Source organism: Gavia stellata, chromosome 22 (assembly GCF_030936135.1).
Source record: "Gavia stellata isolate bGavSte3 chromosome 22, bGavSte3.hap2, whole genome shotgun sequence".
Classification (NCBI taxonomy): Eukaryota; Metazoa; Chordata; class Aves; order Gaviiformes; family Gaviidae; genus Gavia; species Gavia stellata.
Window position 1 is genome coordinate 5,427,842 of NC_082615.1, and position 20,270 is coordinate 5,448,111.

The 20,270-nt window shown below is 54.9% G+C and overlaps 1 protein-coding gene across 1 annotated transcript; it reads right to left on the reverse strand.

The window, feature by feature from the left end:
• Positions 1–12,857: 12,857 nt before the first annotated feature.
• On the reverse strand, positions 12,858–13,484 carry LOC104261307 (GTP-binding protein Rhes-like). Its single transcript, XM_059828350.1, has one exon. The coding sequence runs from the start codon at positions 13,482–13,484 to the stop codon at positions 12,858–12,860; it is 627 nt and encodes a 208-aa protein (XP_059684333.1).
• Between the last annotated feature and the right edge of the window lie 6,786 nt (positions 13,485–20,270).

Sequence of the window (20,270 nt, forward strand, 5' to 3'; positions counted from 1 at the left end):
ACTCCTGATATTTTAAAATTGGGAACGAAAATTTCTGTTTAAGGGTTTGGGGGGTGGGGTTTTGTTTGGGGGCGCTTTTTTTTTTTTGCCTTTCCTTTTGAATTAAAGATGTCTGTAACTCTGAGATTTAAAAAAAAAAAACAAACAACAATTGTGGCTTTTAATGTTTATTCTCCTCATAGAATGTGATTGTTAAAGAACATGCACCGAAAGTTGCTTTCAAGAGTACGAAGATTCTTTGAAACTTAATAAATTGCAGTTTTTTCTTGGCTGTTCAAATAATGTCTATTTTTCTTTTATGCAGGGGATACTAAAAAAAAAATACTATTGTTAAATCTGTTAAGGTATTTCATGGAAGAAGTTTAACTCTTTCAATACTAATGAGAATTAAGTGTACAGCCAGGCAAATCACTCCTGTAAGCGTCGCCACGCACTTTGAATCTGCTGCTTGGTGACGGCGTTCTCGTAAGCTTGTACCATCAACGCTTTGCATATCGCATCCAAAAGAGTGCTGCGTAAAAAGCAGTAATCATTTTTTTGTGTTAGAATTGTGTTTTTCTCATTTATTCATGTCTTTAGTAGTAATAGTAGGTGAATCATTAACACTTTGAATATTGCGAGGCTGAAGGCTGCTCTCCGGCTCTACCATTCCATCACCCCGTAGCCTCCCGTTTTCTGGATGCCAGTTCCGCTCAATTTTATGAGGTGGGCAAATAACCTGTAAATAAAATTGGGTAGAAACACCAAACTATTCTCACGTTTGGCCTTTCAGGTTTGGAAATGGAGGGAGAATACTTACAGTGGCTGACCTTAGGCATAGGAGGGGAATCGCAGAAGGTTCGTGGAGGGACCCAAGCTTGCTCCGTCTGCCTTGTCTAACGACCAGTTCACGTTCTCCTCCCGCTCCATCAAACCGGTTCTTCACCTTGTAGTGGCACTGAGGTGGTTCCTACGGAAAGCGTGATTTACAGGAGGTCTGGCCCCAGGTCTCCAGCGGTTCCCAGTTTTTGTACAGTAAAACTCATTCCGCTAAGTCGTTTGAGAAGGGAACAAAGCTAAGGTGAGAGCTGGATTAACACGAAAGAAGTTCACAGCCCTGAACAGCTACCTGCGCCGCGGCTGCCGCCCGGCTTTGCTCTCGCTAGGATTATCGGCCGCTCTGCCATAAACTATACCTTTAATAAGAATAAGAAAGACCCCAAGGAAGTCTTGCGAGTTTGCTGGTACATGTGATACAGTTAAAAAACCATCAAACCCAGATTTGGGGGTAACTGCTGTTCCCTAAATGCCTAAAATGTCCAGCCTGCAGCCTGTCCTGCTCGTTTTGTTACCGACACCGCCCCAAAGCTGCAGAGCTCTTGTTGCTGGGAGTTTTTTATTGGGAACTGCTTCCCTGCCCATCTCCTGGTTGGTTTTTTTTTTTTCTCTTCCAGGTGTTTGTAATGAAACTCTTCTAAGAGTCACCTTCTCTTTTCCTTCCTTGTTTTTTTGTGTGGGTTGTATTTTGTTTGGGTTTTTTCCTTAGCAAGGAGGCCTTCCCCTTTCAGCATCCCTGGGGTTTGTTTGCCTATAGACATCAAAGTCCATCGCGGAGTCGGATGTTTTGGCTAAGGAGAGCTTTTGTCTTCCATCAGGTTGGCAGAGATGGCTTTTTGTAAATCGGATGCACTCTTAAAATTTAGTATCCACCCTGGTATGTTAAAAGAAATACAGCTTTTGGCCAAAATCAATCTTTTCGTGTTTGTGTAGCTCTTTTTGATTTTTTTCAGTGTCATACTCTTCTGCTTTAATGCTATCCGCTATTTCTGAAATTGTAAAGATAGCTCCTGATGATAAGGATTCTCCTTATGGCTCCGGAATCTTTACAAGAAAACATTTTTAACAATTTGTGGTTTTCCGTATATTGCATTTACTGTATCCTCCATAGCACTTTCACTGCATGGCTCCCCCGTCCTTAGGCCGAGAGAATTTCTCTTTCCTAAGTGGTCTGAAACTGTCAAACTTCTTCTTAGTTACTTGTCTCGTTTGTGGGTGGCACTGGCAGAGCAGATCGTTTCGCTGTTCTGCTCCAAAAATATATTATTGTTCTTAATAATTCAATATATGATTGTGTATGTGAAGGAGCATTTTAATTAAAAACTGTATATGGATATCTGTATATGTTAAGAATTACTGGAGTTGGAAGAGTCTGGAAATGGAATTGAAAAACCCTTTAGGATTTGGGTTATGGGCAGCGGTAGTGTGGAGCATACCTATGACACCAGATCAAAGATTGCCGTGGTGACCCGTAGGATCATCTCCTGACGTTGTGTATGAACTGCTGCTAAATGTCTGTTAGAGTTCATGCGTTGTACAAATGACGGGTGTACTAATTGTATCGCCGCGTTGATGCTGAATGTACAATCTCCGCCCAAGTCCTGCGTAGCCAGTTTCAGGGAAGGGGAGTTCTGAAAAATCGGATATCGAGCTCAAACGAACTCTGTATGTAAACTGTACGGATGCCTGGCGTACCCCGCCTTCCCCGCCAAACCCCAAGGTAAACGACGGCTCCGTAAATGTCTGGAAATGTCTGTGATTCGCAATGTTATCTTTAGCGGGAATTCGAAGGAGACCACGGGCCCCTCCGCGGCCCGCACAGGACGATTTTAGCTCCCGGCAGGTCTCTTGGACTGCTTCACCCCGGTCCTTGCGTCGCTTCGAAGGCGGTAACGCACCCGTGAAACCTTAACGTCTACGGGAGCAGCCCAACTTCTGTCCTCTCACATTCCCCCTCGTTCCCAAGGGGTCTCTTCCAGTAATACACGCGTGCTCTTGGAATTTGGGAGAGGCACCTCCACCACTCACCCACATTGTAGCTTTCCTGAGGGAGGACGGACTACTAACGTGCCCATGTTCTAGTGGGGTCTAAGGTGTCTTCCTCCAGCGGATACACCCAATCTCTCAGGTTAACTATTGCTTCCTGCAAGTTGCCAGACTCCATCCTCTAACGGCCAACCCAGCCCGTGCAAAGACAGTCGAGCTGACCAGTTTAAACCCCTCGCGCTCCCACCGTTTCTCTTCTCTCTAATGAAAATGCTTCATTAGAAATGAACATGACACTTGGTCCTGTGTGTGCCCCCAGTGTGTGTTTTTTACTGTCGGATGCATTGGAAACGAGTTGCTTGTAAATTTTTCTCTGATGAAAACGTGGTCCCAGTGCAGTCATGATTTCAGGGTTATTAAAATGTTATCAAACACAACAAGCTGGAAGATTGCTTTGCTTTCAATAACTCATTATTGGCAAAGGTGGCTTGCCTTGAACTAGCTGGGAGGCAGTTAAATAGTTTATTGTTTTAAATGTTCCATTTGTTCAAGGGAGTGGACTTAATATTCAAAACTGTGGTAGATGCCTCTCTAATTTTGCTGTGGTTTTAGCTCCTGGATCCTTTGCCCACTTCTTTTCTTAATTTATACCGAAAAAATGCATTCAAGCAGACTCAAGACCTGTGTTACTGATGGTGTTGGAAAGGAGGAGATTCTCTTCCCGGTTTTGCAGGAGGTCTCCTGGTTTTGGCTACAGCATTCATGGTTTACAATTAACGTGTTACTGGCTGTACCCCACAGGAGCAGGAAAAAAAACCCAGATTTTTCATTATTTTACCTGATTTCAAGTGGGACCCACTTCCTCTGCCTTCTCTTGGCACGTGTCTGTCTCCTTCCCAACTCTTCTCACCCTACGGGTGACGGGAAACTTCCGATAAAGGCAGAGGAGGTGATTATTCTGCAGGTAACGAATTGCAAGTTCTGCCAGTGTGAAGTACGTAGGTTACCTACAAAGAAACACAGTCCCTGTGCTCAGTGGGAGATTCAACACCAGGCTAAAATACCCGAAACACGTAAGAGGGGCCAGACCGCGGAAAGACAAGCGGGTGAGCAGGGCGGAGAGCCCGGGGACAGGGCTAGAAGGAAGCCTACAAGGATCTGCTTGATTTCTAGGTGAGTTTCATTTCTGAAATAGCTACAAATTGCTCAAATTAAAAAAAAAAAAACCCAAACACAAAACCCAACAAACTGGTTTTCGGTGATGGTTTTCTTTATAGCATCAACACGTAAACATGAGCATGTAGTAAGGTGGCTCTAAAGCTATGTCTAACTTACTGTATTAGTCTAATATCCTTTATTTCTTGCTCATCATGCAATGGTAGCATGGTTACTACGTGTTTTGGTGCTGTCTCCCTGAACTGCTTTTTTTTAAGCTTTTGCTGCCTCTTACTTTGTGAATTACGGGTTGCACAGTAACCTGGATGGGAGCGCAGTTGGAAGCGGTTTCAAACCCATTCCCCCAGGGTGCTTCAGCGTCTCTGAAAAACACCTTTTTCCTGGGGCTCTTCCGTAACGCAGCTGCCAGAAGTGAGGTTGAGCGCTCGGGACCAGCGAAGGGAAGGCGTGAGCCCAGCACGGGGCCTCGGCCACCCCTCGGTGTCGCTTTCGAGCATAGACCGTTAGAGACTAAAATTGGGGTTCACGCAGAATAAAGCTGAATACTTTGTCTGCAGCAGAAGAACATTATTTTTTCATCGTTTAGTGGAGAGGAAACACAAAGCACTAAACCCTCATAGTATGAAATTTAGGACACGGTGTAAGTAAATAGGTTTTAATTGTGTCCCTAGATGAGGGGCGGGAGGAAGAGGGAAAGGAAGAGAAAGTACCCAAAAATAATGGGATCAGGTACATAGGTGAGAGATCACGTCTTCTGGTACAGACACCTCCAAGTAAAGATAGTGATCTTTATCACCTCATAGTTCAAACACCGATGGGTTTATCTGTTTTATAGAACTCTAAGACATTGGAGATTTACCACTGTGGGCACCACCTCTAGCTGAGAAAAAAGGGAAACTTTTCTCAAGTGGGGCTAGAGGGAAATGGCTGAAGACGTCTTCTTTTCCACTTGGACCTTCAAGAAGGCTAGGAGGCCAAATAGCACATTTTCTAAATGGGGTTATTCTTAGTGTTCGTGTCAATACGGGGCATTTAAATTGCAGTATTTCCACCTGGGGTAAGAAGTGATTGACGCATTCTTAAAAAATGCTTTGCCGTTTTGATAGACAGTGGTAGGACCACAAAGGCATCAGTTGTGTGTCCGACTTCTGTGCTATATGGGACCCGGGAGAGAAGAAAAACCAACGTATGAGGATTTATCCAGTCTTTTACGGTGCGTCACGGCAGAGGCCAGAGGTTCATGGGCTGCAAAAGAAGGAAACCGCTTATCGGCATCTCAGCTTCTCCCCGCCGGCTACACGGTTGTAAGGCAAGGGACGTGGCGGCTTCCAGCAGCACAGGCAACGCTGGGTTTTGCTGCCCTGTGATGAAGGGCCAGAGCCTTAACGGGGATGAGCAGAGCTGCCGTGGAAAGCTCCGCTGGGCAGAGTGGAGATCCTCTGCCCGGCTCCTCCGGCACCAGAAGCCCGTCTGCCTCTCCGAGGTGCGGGGGGAAGAGACGCTGCCGTTTCACTGGGGCACGGCGTTGTGTCAGGAGCACAAACCCCACTTCTCCTCTCCTTGCCTGTCTGGACAAGCAGCACTGTCTACTGCGGCATGAGCGGTCAGGAGCTTACCTTGTCTTTCCTGAAGGCTGCCTGGACGCTCAGCACTGGAAGGAAGCAGGGCACAAACTCGGGTGTTTACGGACTAGTTTAGGCTCCCAAAAGGAGGCTTTTGATTTTGAAAAGCCTTTGTATCAAGCAAAGTTCTGCACGCTTGTCCCCTGGCAGCTGAGCTGTCAATTAAAAGGCAAAGAACTATAAATCCTCTTTGCAAATGCTCCAGGTCCTGCAGCGTGCGGATCCCTGAGCTCTTGCAGTCTGTTCTGTCTGGGAAAGATATCTGCATCGGCTCTGCGTGTTCTGCAGGGTGGGTCGGTGGTTATGCGGGTGCAAGCGAGCACTGGGCGCCCTGAGGAGTTCACAGGGAGAGTAGTATTTATGCTGACCCAACCGTGTGCTTTCCGAGTGTTGCAGACTAACAATTTTTCTCTCATATACACAGTTCCATATACCGAAATTTCTGCTCAGAAAAAGCTGGACACTCTGCCTAAAACCCAGGCAAGTCCTGTTCTCAGAACCGTTTGTACGTGCAAGCCTCCGTCACTTGGATAGCGATAAAAAACACGTATTAACTGGCCTTGCCCACATTAGTGTGAGTTGGTAGTGCGCTCAGGCCAAAATAAAATGCATTATTTGGGCAGCCCTGAGGGGCAGAAGCAATGCTCACCCCGTCTGTCCCCTCTCATCTCATGGACATGTCGGGGCTGCCTTACATCGCTTTCTGAACGCTGCAGCCTTCCTTGCGGTAGGAAATGGGAGAAAGCCCTTTCCTTTCACAAAATGTCCTCGGCTGTAATTCCCGGGTTCCCCCACGAGATGGTGGCAGGGAATTACCTGAAAGGGGGTTGTGGTGAGGTGGGTGTTGGCCTCTTCTCCCAAGTGACAAGTGATAGGACAAGAGGAAATGGCCTCAAGTTGTGCCAGGGGAGGTTCAGGCTGGATATCAGGAAAAATTTCTTTACTGAGAGAGTGGTGAAGCTTTGGAAGAGGCTGCCCAGGGAGGTGGTGGAGTCACCACCACTGGAGATGTTCAAGGAATGTGTAGACGTGGCACTGCGGGACATGGTTTAGTGGGCATGGTGGGGTTGGGTTGGTGGTTGGACTTGATGATCTTACAGGTCTTTTCCAACCATAGTCATTCTGTGATTCTGTAACTGCTCGCAGCACACACCAGGCAGGGGTAGCAGCCCCGGCCTCGGACACCCGGTGCCAGCCCCAGCCCCTCCGCCCCAGGCAGTGGGGCCTCCCGGGGCCACCCGTTCTTCGGGGCTGCTGCAATGCCCGCAGCCCATCGGGCAGGACTGCTTGCAGAGGGCTTCGGCACGCTCCGACCGCTTGTTTGCAGCCGTAATGCGGTGTGTGCCGTGGGTCCAGCACTGTGGGTCCCACTCGCGTGCAAGGGGAGGCTCTCCTCCCAAAAGTGGCTTGAATTGGGCCATATATTTTAAAAAACTCCTTGCTTGCAAGCAATTTCAGCTTGAATTTTGAAATAGGCTTTCTGCGTTGCTGGAAGGCTGTTACGCCACGGAGAGTGCAAGCCGCTGGAGCAGGTTTGCGAGGGTCTTCGCTGCACGGAACCGGCTTCATCGCCAGCGTGGAGCAAGCCGTAGGTGAGTGAGGAAAGCGGGCACCATGTTCTATACATGCATTTATCAGACTGAAGACCACGGGAGGGTGCTGCTCTTACAGGGTGCAATACCCAGGCTCTTTGCAGCCCTCCACAGCCGGCCCCGGAGTGGGCCAGCTGAAGCCCAGCCATGCTGCCGGGACGGCCCCGCTGCGGGACCGGTTGGGAGAGCCCTAATGGGGCGCATGTGATGCGAGGGCGGCAGGTTTGCTCTTTCCAGAGCACTTAGCACGGCCGCTTGTTTTCCCCGGTGCTGAGCCTCGCTTAGCGAAAGGCCCTAAAGACAAATACGGCTAATTATACCCTCAACGAGTAAGTGCGGCTTTTCGTTTTAAAATGTTTTGCTTTCTCGTTCGGTGTCCTTGGCTTAAGTGTTTGTGCCACAGTTTTGCATCAATCAAGACCTGAGCAAACGGCAGCAGGCAGCACCAATTAGGCACATCACGGTCTCGCAGCTGATGCCCCCCCCGCGGCCAGCGCGGCTGTCACTGGTGTGCGGCTCTCGCCGGCAGCATCTTGATTCTCCCTGATTGTTTGTGTACACAAATTAAGCGGGAGCATCTCGCAGCGGTTTGATGGGATGTGCTACATGATGTGGAACAGAACAGGAGGGATCACACGGAGCTCTTCTCCGGGCTGGGGGGGGGTGACGTGGGCAAGCGCGGGAGCAGGGCTGGCGTCTGGTCTGGAGGAGAGTCTGGAGTAAAATGGTCCAACTGGGGGAAGGGGGAGGCAGAAGGAAGGGAAAGAAAAAAGTTGCGATGGAAAGATGTTCAGGATCTTTCTGGTGTTTTGGGGATGGAAGGAGCAGCCCTTGGTTCTGCGTGTGGACGGGTCAAGTTCACTGCAATGTTGTTTTGTAGAAAAGCAGCACCAGAGACCTCAGCACCAGCCACGGCGGCACTGGGAAGTGGTGTGTGTCCTGGCACAGACCTTGCTGCTTCTGGGGGGGGTTGTGATATACAGAGCAGCCCTGTGAAGGGAGAGCGGCTTGTCCACCGTCGCCCCAGAGGGGCAGGGACCCCCGTGGCCTCGTCCCACTGTCCCCGCCACGCCGTTACGCCCAGCAGAACATCTCCCTTCCCTGGTACCAGGGCCACTCTGCATATGGCCATAACAGCCCACCTATGAAAAACCAACTCAAACTTAAACCACAGCTAATTAACTAAGAGAACCAGTGGGATGAAACCTCTCCAGCCCCAGAGAGGGGATCGTGAGAGCGAGCGCTGCTGCTGCCTGAGATGCCATCCTGGGGACAGCGGTGTCGTGCTGTCGTGCCCGTCCGTGGCTCAGCGGGGACCAAGGCTTTTCCCTGGATCTTGTGCCGCTGGGCACTGCAGCAGCCTGCTGCTGATGGAGATGGCAGCCCTTCAGCCCCGGCAGGCTCTGATTGCCACCGGGCCATGGTCACGGGGACAGCCAAGCATGTCAGGGCAGAGCTGAGCTGGGGGGGGGACCCAGACGGGTGCTGGGATGGACCCTGTTCTCCCAGGCTTTCCCCTGAAGCCCCAGCACGAAGCATCTGCCCCAGCTGCCCTCTCCTCCAGGGAGGGGAAGCAGAAGGAAGGGCAGATTTTGCTCCTCTCATTAGGTGTGTGCCTCTGGGATTTTTGCAGGGACAGCTCTAGCAAACCTCTGCGTGCATGGCTCGGTCTATCTCGTGCTCAGTCTGCGCTCGCCTGCTGTCCCCCAGACTCAGCTGCGGATACGCTGTGTTCAGTAGCTGTGAGCGGTGTCTGGGCAAGAAAAGCCATTTCACTTGTTGCCACTTGTTGAAAGAAAATGAGCTGCATGTGTTTAGTTCTTCAACACATCCCATTGTACAGGTTGGTACCAAACCAGCTGTAGCCCTCAGGAGGGCTTTACCTCCCCTGTGTGACACAGCTACCCCGGGAGTGCCCTTAGCTGCATTTTTCTGCTAAAACAGAGGGCGAACACAGGCTGCACACCCACATCTCAGGCCATGAGACACAGGACCGGCTTATTTTTAACCTCACTCGACACATTTGCAGTCAGGTCACTTCTTGCCCTGCTCGGTCACAGGAGAAGCACTGCTTGAGTCCCAGCACACCGATGTGCACAGGCAGAAACCGGAGCGGGGCTTACACCGCCTCGGGGGACAACGCCGTGTCCGGCATGGACTCCTCTAGGACAGGCACCAGGGGCTCTTACCCCGCTGCTTTATTTGCATTTTGATATTACAGTTATTCTACCACGTCCCTGCGGTGCAGCGCAGTGCCTTGCAGCTTGGCACGGGCTGAGGCTCCTGGCTGCTCTCCCTTGCCCTGCATCCCGCACAGAGCCCTGGGGAGACCGTGTCTGAAACCCTCTTGTCCTGCCGGAGTCCTTGCATGGCAAATGCTTGCAAACCCCAACTTCGTGCCAGGTCCCTGCATGGCCAAAGCTTGCTGACCCCAAGGTTGAAGTGAGGCAGCTGTATGTAACCCCGGCTAAGCAGCCCCCTGCAACAGGATTTCAACGGAGCGTTGCAAAAAAACCCCCAAACCCGCTATGCCCCGGGGTGTGGGGTTGCAGTTGAGGGGCAGAAGGGCTGGGGAGCGCTGCCCTCCATCCCAAGAGCATCCCTGCCCACCGCCCCTGAGCCCCCTTCCCCTGCGCAGCCGGGGGGAGGCGGGGGGGGGCTGTATAACACAGCCAGGCATTGGGCGTGTGGCATGTGCTGCTGGGCGAGTTCCTCCAATGGCTCTGCTCATTGCTGGAGCCCAGAACTGCAGGGGCACGTGGAGGTGGGCCCGTCGAGAGGGTCCCTGCAGCTCCTGCAGCTCCAGCATCTCCTACAGCTCCAGCAGCTCGGTCTCTGCATCTGCTGCAGCTCCTGCAGCTCCTGCAGCTCCAACATCTCCTGCAGCTCCAGCAGCTCGGTCTCTGCATCTGCTGCAGCTCCTGCAGCTCCAACATCTCCTGCAGCTCCTGCAGCTCCAGCAGCTCAGTTTCTGCACCTCCTGCAGCTCCAGCATCTCGGTCTCTGCATCTGCTGCAGCTCCAGCATCTCGGTCTCTGCACCTCCTGCAGCTCCAGCATCTCAGTCTCTGCATCTGCTGCAGCTCCAGCATCTCGGTCTCTGCATCTGCTGCAGCTCCAGCATCTCGGTCTCTGCATCTGCTGCAGCTCCAGCATCTCAGTTTCTGCATCTCCTGCAGCTCCAGCATCTCGGCCAGCATCTCTGCGCCAGCGGCTGCTGTACTCTGCAGGTCATGGGCCGGGGCTGGCTGGGAGCGGGGGTCCTGAAGCACCTGGGGGGGGGGTAGTGGTCAGCCCAGGGAAGTTGGTGCTGGGGCATGGGGGAGCCTCTCCCCACGATGGCTCCCGGGGGGAACTCCGCCAGCCTGAGCCTGGGGAGGCTGTTGGGACACCCCAGACATAAGCAGCTGTTTCCAGTCCGTATCGTGGATCAAACCATGCAGGGCGCACTGTGCAGGAGGGGGCTGGCAGGCAGCCGTGCTCGTCCCAGCTTCCTAAATTTACACTGCAAAGAGGTTTTCGTCTGCTTTTAGCGTAATACTATAAACCAAAAAGCCCAGTGCTCCTGAGTCTAGCATAACCCTGCTCTAAAACAAAAAAAACCCCTCTCTGCAAGTTGTGAAACTCCTGCAGGGCTGGCTAAATTGCGAGAGGTCGGCTCATGGAGGCAGGAATCACTGCACCGGCCGGGAGGTGCCTCAGCATGGCCAGGTCACCCCCGGTCAGGGCCGAGTGTGGGCAGCGCTGGCAGGGACAGCCCCGTCCCCATCCTGCCACGGCGGGGTGGCTCGGGTGATGGGTACAGCCAGGGCGCAGCATCACCTGCGGCTGCATCCGTCGTGCCCATCCCTGCCGCGGGCAGGGTGCCACCGCCTTGGATCAGCTGCCGAAAGTGAACTTCCTTCGTATTTCATTCCCTCCAGGCAGAAGCCTGGTTTTCCCCAGGAAAGGGCTCTGTCCTGAGCTGCTCCGCATGTCCCCACGGCGCTGGGCGAGGAGCGGCCACACACCTTCGCAGAGCATCGCGGGTGGCAGCACGAGGTACGTGGCTGCGAGCTGGAGAGCGGTGAGGGCACCCCGATGCACCCGGCCAGCAGCAGTGGGTCCTGCCGGAGCCTGCCTGCCCTCCCCGCTGCCTGCCCTCCCCGCTGCCTGCCCTCCCCGCTGCCTGCCCCCGGCCTCATCCTGCACCTCTTCGGGGCGGGGGGGGTGGATTTCGCCTGCCTGGAGGTCACTGTCATTGCACCGGTGCCCGTGGAGGACGTGGCAGTGGGGTGCCCCAGTGAGGGATGCCCACGGGGAGGCTGGGCTCTCCCTGCCGGCACCTTCTCCTCCCCTGTCCGGGTCGGGAAGGGGCTGGGATCACTGGGTGTGATCCTGTGTCAGCCTGCCCGGCTGGGCGGGGGGCACACCATACTGCAGGGCTGGGCTTCTGAAAGCTGGGGACCCCAAATTACCCAGCTCCCTTGGGTCTGGTCCAGGGTGGATGACTCTTTAATCCACCAAGCTTTAATATCTTTATTTATTGTTTTTGTGTGGCTGCTGAGCCGGTTAAATGCTCATTACGGCATGGATGGGCTGTGCGAGGGGAGAGTAAACCAGTGTGGTGCATGCTAAGGCACAGTAAACACTGCCCTTCTGTGCTCTTCTCCCACTCCTTTTATTATCTCCATTTAATGTGTTTATAGTTTTTATTTCAGTGGATCAGCTGTCTTTTAATGGCTGTTGTTCTTTTCTGTACTTGGACGTGAGAAGAGCTGTTTTATTTTTAGTTACTCATGCTTGGTAAAAACTTTAGGGGTTAAATTGTCAGGAAAATCGTAACACCAGATGTCCTGACACTGCCAAGGGAGGCTGGAGAGCTGGGGAGGCTCCGCCGGTGCCGGGACGCTCCAGATAAGGTGGAGGAGGGAACACAAACGCAGCGATAAGGGTCTGGGCATAAAACACTGATACCAGGCACTGCAGCATTTGAAGTACAGGAGAAAGAAACCCAGACGCTTTCCAGCTCCGCTTTGCAACAACGTGTTTATTGGGTATGCTTAAAAACCCACAAAAATAGAAAAGAGAAAACCAAAGAGATGCACAGACCGCCCTATCGCATGCTCTACGCCAAGGTACAAAAATCAAAACTACTTTGGACACTGGGTCTGTCGTAACCACAGCCGCGCCAGGAGGTTGTACGTGCAGGTGTTTGGGGCGAGGTGACACAGGACCCGAACAAGACCCGGGAGAGCGGCACCGGCGGGTGCGATGCAGCTGCACGGATGCCCGCATCTGCCTTCTGATGCATGCAGCCAAAGACCCGTTGCTTGTCCCCCTTTCCTAACACGCGAGGAGCTGCCTGCCCGCCTGCAAGCTCACCATGGCACAGATGCAACATGCTGGCTGCCCACCGGCCATTTCCCAGGTACACCTCCTGCCTTTTTTGGGAACTCTCCCTCTCCCCGTGCCCTTCCAGCAACCAGCATCCCTTCCAAATCCCTCCTCCTTGTCATCTCCAACTCTCACCGGTCCCGGCGGGCTGGGTGGGGAAGAGGAGGGAAGGGTTGGGAGGCAGCAGGGTTGGTTTTGGCCGAGGCAGCGCCTCTCCCCACCCAGCCCACCTGAGTTTCCAGCCGGTGTCGCTGCTGCCGGTGCCTTCCTCCCGGCCCCGGGCGGCCGGCTCAGCACACCGAGCAGCTGTTGGTCTTGTTCATGGGAGGCCGGAGCGCCTGCTCCTTGGGCAACGTCTCCCTCCTCTTGCAGAGCGCCGGGCTGAGCCGGCTGGGCAGGTTAGCTTGCTGCAGCAGCTCCCTGAAGACCTCCAGGACATTCTCGTTGTCCTTGGCCGACGTCTCCACAAAGCGGCTGTTCCAGTCCAGCTCCACCAGCGACAAGGCATCCTCCGCCGGCACCTGCCGCTCGCTGCCACTCTCCGCCTTGTTGCCGACCACCACGATGGGAGGGAACTTGTCTTCCTTCACCTCCAGGATCTCCTCCCGCAGGCTCTTGATGCTCTCGAAGGACTCAGCGTCGTCTATGGCGTAGACCAGGGCGAAAGCATCGCTGTTCTGGATTGAGAGCTTCCTCATGGCCGGGAAGGAGTAGCTGCCGCTGGTGTCCAGGATTTCCACCTTGACCGTGGCCCCGCACACCTCGTACTCCTTGCTGTGCAGCTCCTCCACCGTGCGCCGGTGCTTGGGCTCGAAGGTGTCCATCAGGAAGCGGCGGATGAGGGCTGTCTTGCCCACGCCGGCGGCGCCCAAGAAGACCAACCGCACGTGGTTCTTCTCCTTCACCACCAGGGACATGGCCGGGCGCAGAGGGGACGGGATGCTCCGCAGCTGGCGCTCACCCCACGGGTGTCCCTGGGTGGCCGCAGCCCCGGTGCCCGTCTGTCCTCCTCTGCACTGGCTTGGTGCAGCCGGCAAAGTTTGGTGCCACCTCCCTGCAAACTTCTCCCAGCTGTTCCGCTGCGGAGGCTACAGTCCCCAAGTCCAGCTCATCTTTTATCCTGGTTCCTCTCTGCCATGTGGCACCAGGCTGTCCAATCTCAGTGGGTTGAGGGTGCTGAAGGAGGGAGGGCAGGGAGGGAGGAGAGCTGGGTGTTCCGGGCCAATCCGCGGAGCTCAGTCCTGGAAAGCCACTCCAGCCCTGGAGAGCACCGCGCTACGTTGCACTTTGCGCTTGCATCGCCTGCCGCTGCCGGTAGCGCCAGGGAGCCGACAGCATCGCAGCCGTCACGCTGCGCGAGCCGTCCTGCCCTTTTGTCCTCCCTGGAGATTATCGTGTGTTTCTTGGCGTGGGCTTTCTGGCAGCAGGGGAGCTCGGTGGGGGCCCCCCACCCGTTGGGTGGCTCATGGCGGGACATGGCAGGGGCTGGCCAGTCACCCACAGTGTTTCTTGCACTTATCTGGGGCTGGGGACTTGTTTGCAGACTGGCTTGCTGTAAATGTGCCCAACTCTTCCGTGAGCCTATGAAATATTTGACCTGAGGGGAAAAAGGTCTCCCTGAAACCCGTGCGTCACAACCTCCACGTTCAGCTGTCAGTTATTCTGTGATTTTATGAACTATTTAACCTAAGGGGAAAATAAAATCTCCCTGAAAACGATGCATCGCGATCTCCACGAGCAGATGCCGAGCAGTTGTGGGTAGGAACACTGGCCATGACCCGGCTTCAGCAAAACTATGACCCAGAACGGTCGGTTGATTTATTGGGCGGAGAGGTGGGATGTGTGTCGGTCCTCGGCGCCGCGTGGGTGGGCATCACCTCTGGAAGTGGGTTTGCTCGTAGAGGTGCAGGTTGCCCCATCTGGGTGTGTTTCCTCAGCAGTCGCCTTCCCTAGTCCGTGCTGGAGTTGTTTCAGAAGCTGATTTATGCGAAGTGCAAATACAAAGTGAACTTGCTCAAAAGTTAAAATAAGTCTTTATCATAAACTTGGGGCGGGGGGGGGGTGTCTAGCTTTGGACTAGTTTTTGTAGTTTTAATGCCGTTGGTTTTCTTTCTATAGCGAAGTACCCGTTTCAGCGTTTAGTTCTGGCTGAATTTATTCTGTTCATTTCAGAAGAATTTTCACAAGAATTATTCCCGCCTCTCAATTCCCCAATTATCATTACATTCTAGCCATATTAAGAGCTTTCCCTAGCTGATCCTGTCATGAGGAGAGCCAAGAGATTGCATCGGTGTGTGCAGAGTCCTCTTCTTAGCTCAGCCTGCCCTGGGAGAAGGGGAAGGTTGGGTCCCTAAGAGGACTGGCAATGGGACTGGTGTCCAGAAATACCCAGCACACCATGGCGCCCGATGGGCTTTTGCACCATCCAGGGATGCACCTTCACTCGCACACGTGAAGCTCTTTCTGAAGAGACTTATTCTGCCATGAGGTGATGCGCTGGACTGAGCTGCAGTAGTTAAAAGGAGCTGAGGACACAGAAGGTGTGATGGCACAGCCATGGGACCCTGACGAGCCAAAAACCAGGAGAAAGGGTGGATGAGCAGAGACTGCCGGGTTTAGGCACATGAATGAAGCAGTGATCGTGTTTTGGTGCCTGGCATCCCTCGACATGGGTGGAAATGAAGAACCAAAGACGGTGAGGAAGCAGGGCATGACAAGTCATCTCACCCCAGCTTTGGAAAAAAAATGGGTTTTTTTTTAATTAGAAAAGAAATTGGTTAATGCTGCTTTGTGCTTAGATAGAGACAGTGACAGGGTTCTTCAAGAGAGGAGAACAAACTGTTTCCCACGGTTGCTCCCAGGCAGCTATGGCGAAACTCCGCAGGGCTCAGCCAGCTCTCGGGAGGTGCCTGGGGGCTGTGCGATGCCCTCGCCGCCGCTCGCTTTCCCAGTGTTTCATTCCAAAGGACCTCAAAACATGGATCTGTTCAACCTCACAACACCCAGCATATCTTAGAGGTGCAGAAGTGGTGCCCAAGGTGAGGGAGGAACCCATGGCAGGAGAGAGCGGAGACCCCAGGCTCCAAACACCCCGTCCTGGCTCTAAACCAGCCGTTATCACTGGCACCCTGCGGGGAAGGAGCCGTGAGCTGATGGACATGCTGAGAAACTCTGAGCAGCATCACCAGCCAGGGAGGGTTTCCCAAATTGTGGCCGGGAAGGTGACCCTGGTGCCGTGGGAGCCACCACCGGGTCCCATCACTACCGCTGTCTGCAGTTGGAGTCGTTTCTGCAAAGAGTGGATGTGTCCTGCGTGGTCTGGCCAGCGTGAAGAGCCAGCCCTGGCTGTCTTAGACAAAGAAATGTGTTGCAAGATAAGAAGCTCCCCTGCCTCGGCGCTGCAGTCGCACACAGCCTGTCTGTACACCCCCAATGATTTTTCACATCAGTTGTCTCCCCTTAGTTCTCACATCTGTGCTGCTATGGTTACCGAGAGCCTGAAAGGTTTTAAATCTCCCTCAGAGCAATGGAGTATTTCAGGGGTAATCTTGTTAAGAGATGAGCAATGAATATTTCCAAAGGCCTTTTGCATGAATATTGTTCCGTATTAGCTTATGTCCACTGACAGCAGGGAAAGCAAGGCGCGGGGGGACTGTGTTCAAGGAGGGGAAGAAACCAGAGAAGGATGAATGCAGCGACTTGTTTTCCATTCCAGCCTTTTGTGTCCAGAATGATTCGCTTAAATACTGTATTTTTCAAGGAGGGCTTGGCCAGCCAGCTTGGGTCAGGTATTACAATAAAAGTAATAATTAAAGCCTGTGTTTTCCCCAGGGAGAGATCCACGGGACCTTTATGGGCACTCGGAGATGGGGACACTCGTGGCTGAGTCCTACAGAAAAGCCCTGCATCCCGTGAGCCGTGCATTGGACCGTGGGGACCCACCGAGATGGCGAGCGGAGCCGAGATGGGTCTTGGCTTCAGCAGGGCTGTGGGAGCGGCCAGGATCCGTCCCCTGTGGGGTTTAGTAATGCAGGTGGAGTGTTGGGTCCTGCACCAAGGGCATGCACCGCACCCGTGGGGCAAAGCCTCTGCCAGCGCTGAGCCGGAGCGTGCCCTGGGCTGTGCCCGTAGGAGAGGGGACCGTGATGCCCCTAGGAGGGAGGGAGGGAGGCAGTGACTTGCCTGCAAGGGCGCAGGGAGGGAGAACAGCCCTGAGCTGCTGGTAGGGAGGAGTGCAGGCAGCGGGAGGACGAAAGGATGACGGTAGTGATGGGCAGGAGCTGGGACAGGGCACAAAGGAGCTGGGGGGTGGGTTTGGGGCAGGTGGACCCCCACACCTGGCGTTCACAGGCAGGTCTGGAGGAAGGGGCGCTTGGAGACGTGCGACAAGAGGGTTCTTGGTCATCCTTAACCCCAAAGCCAACCCTCTGCAGGGCCAACAGCCATGGAGCGGTGGGGTACCCCGCGGGGAGGTGAGGGGCAGTCCCCAAGGTCCCCGCCAGTGCCAGGGCTCAGGCAGAGCAGTGAGCCGAGCTTGAAACGCCAGCCAGCCCCTGCCTGAGCGCAGCCCCCGCGAGCTGGGCAGCCTTCAACAGTCGGGAGAGGGCAGTTTGGGACAGAACGCTGGAAAATGGTGTGTGCGCTGCTGCTCCCCCCCATGTGCTGGCAGGGGAGAGCCGGGGGGCAGCAGCAGATGCAGGGACCAGGGGAGGCGCAGGGACGAGGGCAGAGGAGGGAGCTGGACCCCCCGGCTCCTGGAAAAAGCCAACAACACTTAGTAGGGGAGAAAGTCTGGGCTCTGCCCAAGTCGCACGCTCCCCTCCCACTGCTGTTTGCAGCCCGGGTTGTGGGACACTGAGGTGCCTCTTCTGTTCCTGCAGCTCATGCTCGGGAGGGACGGAGCTCCTCCGCTGGAGGGGCGTGAGCTGAGCTCTCCCAAAAATAAGGTCCTAATGTTCTGCCAAGTTTTGCAGCATCTTTTACAAACATTCATTTTTATTTCACTAGCAAGCCTTATGTATGGTGCCTTAACGTGATCGTGCGAGGGGGAACCCAAAAGAACAAGCAGAGCTTTCCCACCAGCCAAGCACTCCCCTGCTCCGCTGCCGGCCGCAGCTCCACTGCAGCCCTGAGATGCGCTTCAGTAAGACAATTTGCAAACTTCAGGTACAGCCCGTGCTGCATCTAGATGTGTTTTTGGAGAGCTTGTATCTCAATGCTCGGCTGTCACGGTTCAGAGGGGATGGTGGCTGCTGAGGAAGCCAGGAGCAATGTTCTCCAGCACGGTGCTGGAGCAGCCAGTGCTGGGCATTGCTCCAGTCCCGGACGCGGTGCCCCAGTAACCTGCGCTGCCCAGCGAGCAGATCAGCACTGTGCAGTCACACAGGGGGTGAAGAGCTTTCCCAGCTGATGGGAGCGGTGTGCCTTGCCCATTGCTCACAGGCAGTGAAGCATCGTTAGAAATGTGGTGGCAAATAGTTTTCAGCACTGTGACGTATTTCCCTGAGTCAGGGCCAGCTTCTGGAAGCTGATGGAGCTGATACATCGCTGACTCCTGCGATGGGGTGCCCAGTGCTCCAGAACCCCGTGCCTTTGCACCCCGTAACAGGACACAGAGGCAGCAAATGCAGCCCATGCCCGCAGGATGCTTCCATCCTGCACCACCCGCTCGTGCCTGTGCCTCCTGTTTCTGCCCATGGTTAAATTCATGGCGTACGTGAGGGTGGCTGCGTTTTCAGCAGGGCTTTCTGGCGTTTCAGCTGAGACGGTGAGAAGGAAGCAGTCAGTAATGAGAAACCCCAGTGAGAGCGTCCCCACCAAGCAGCATGTCTCCATCACCGCAGGCAGCAGCCAGGCAAGAGCCTCAGGGGGGTGAAGCATCGCTTCTCTCACCGGGAATGAGCCCTGGATGGGAGACCAGGCAAAAACGGGAGAGGAGAGGGCTGGCAGCGAGCTGCCTGCCTGTCCCCCCTGCCTGTACCGGAGGTCGGCGAGGCAGGTCCTCACCCCGGCACGGGGACACCCAGCCGCGCAGGAGAGAGTTAAACCTGCCTCTCCCGGAGATTAAATCCAAATGGCCTTTGATTTAGCGACAGGTGAGAGGAGAAATCTGAACCGCTATAGCTTCCGCCCCCACTTTAAAGGGGAGCCGCAGCCTTCCCTGATGCATAGATGGATCAGCCATACATGGTGCTCCGTGCTACCTCTGTCTGGAACAGCGTGTCGCCGGACGGATCCTGTTCCCGGCGCCGGCGGGGCCACCGCGGGGTACACACCACACCGAGCGGGGAAAGCCTGTGGCTCAGCCCTATTTCGGGGGGTACATGGGGGTGACTGGCCCCAGCGAGGGTCATGCCAACCCTGGCTCCTGCCCCACTGCCTCCCTGCTGCCTCGTGACCCCCAATGCCAAACGGGGTTAATGGCTTAATGAAAGGCTGTAATTGCAAGGTGGCATGAGGCAGGAGTTGGTTGCAAGAGGTGAGGGCTGAGATTTGCCCATAGCCCCAGGCTGGGCATCAGTGGGGAGAGGGGAGGAGAGCGGGGCTGGATTTGGGGTCTGCCGGTGCCGCTGGAGACAGGATGAGAAGAGATCCCTGCTGGCATCACCGACAGCTTCAGGGGGGACCGAGGGCATCTTGTGACGTGCCCTGCCCGAGGGGACGGGACCCTCCCCGGGGATGGGGCTGATCCAACCCGCAGCTGGGCTGGTGGAAACCAATGTCACTTGTGCAGCCGTTGGCGAGGGTGCTGGGCCCCGCTGTCACAGCCGTGGCAGCCAGTCTCGGGCACGGGGGCAAAGGGAAGCTGACCCTGGCACGGGCGCTCCCCGGCTCATCCCTCCTCCAGAAGACCGACCTCTTCCAAGAGAGGTCATCTGGGGTTTGAAAACCCACCTTGCCCCAAGCCCCCGTTTCCTGCCGCAGCCCCCATACCCCCCTGCCGATGGGGCCGAGGGACGCGTGCCAGCGCCGGCGCTGCGGGGGGGCGGGCAGGGAGCCCGCGAACAGCCTGTACTAGACAGCCCCGGGTAATAAAATCTAGTCTCCCTGTAAACAAATGTCTTGCTGAGGACTAAAGGGATTTAGCGCAGCTGTTCTCCAGCTTGGAGGAGTTTCTATAGCATCTCTTATCTTACCCTGGTTGGGATTATTAGCTGGAGCAAAAAGCTCGCTTCTCTTCAGGCCACCGACACGGCTTTTCCTCAGGTGACACGGGGTGACACGCTCTGCAGCCACGCTCTCGGGTCATCAGGAGAGGAAATGTGTGGTGCCGGGGTCTCAGACGTGTGTCTCTGCAGCCCCGAGGTGCTGTGCGGGGCAGGGGTACAGCCCACCCCCTTCCGTGGCAGGCTGCAGCCGTCCCGGTGGTCCCGGTGCCGGGCTCTGCCCGGCTTTGCCCACTGCAGTGGCATCGAGGAGGGAAGCCCAGCCCCGGCACGTGCCTTAACCTCTCTAGACACAAGCATATGGCTTTGTATTAGCGCTGATCCACTTTGAGGGCCAATAAAGCCGGCAGCCGGCCGACTGATGGGGTGTTAGAAGGTACCCTGAGCAGCCGGTTCCCCCCACGCTGCTCCGAGCGGGGCTGAGCCTCCTCCACACAGGGCTGCAGCCGCAGAGGCGATGGGTGGGTGGGCTGGGGATGGGGAGGGTGCTGTGACCATCCCCGTGCACACTCCCTCCTTTCAGCCTTGGCCACTGCA

Coding starts and splice junctions, on each gene's coding strand:
- LOC104261307 (XM_059828350.1), bottom strand. CDS start 13,484: ATGTCCCTGGTGGTGAAGGAGAAGAACCACGTGCGGTTGGTCTTCTTG.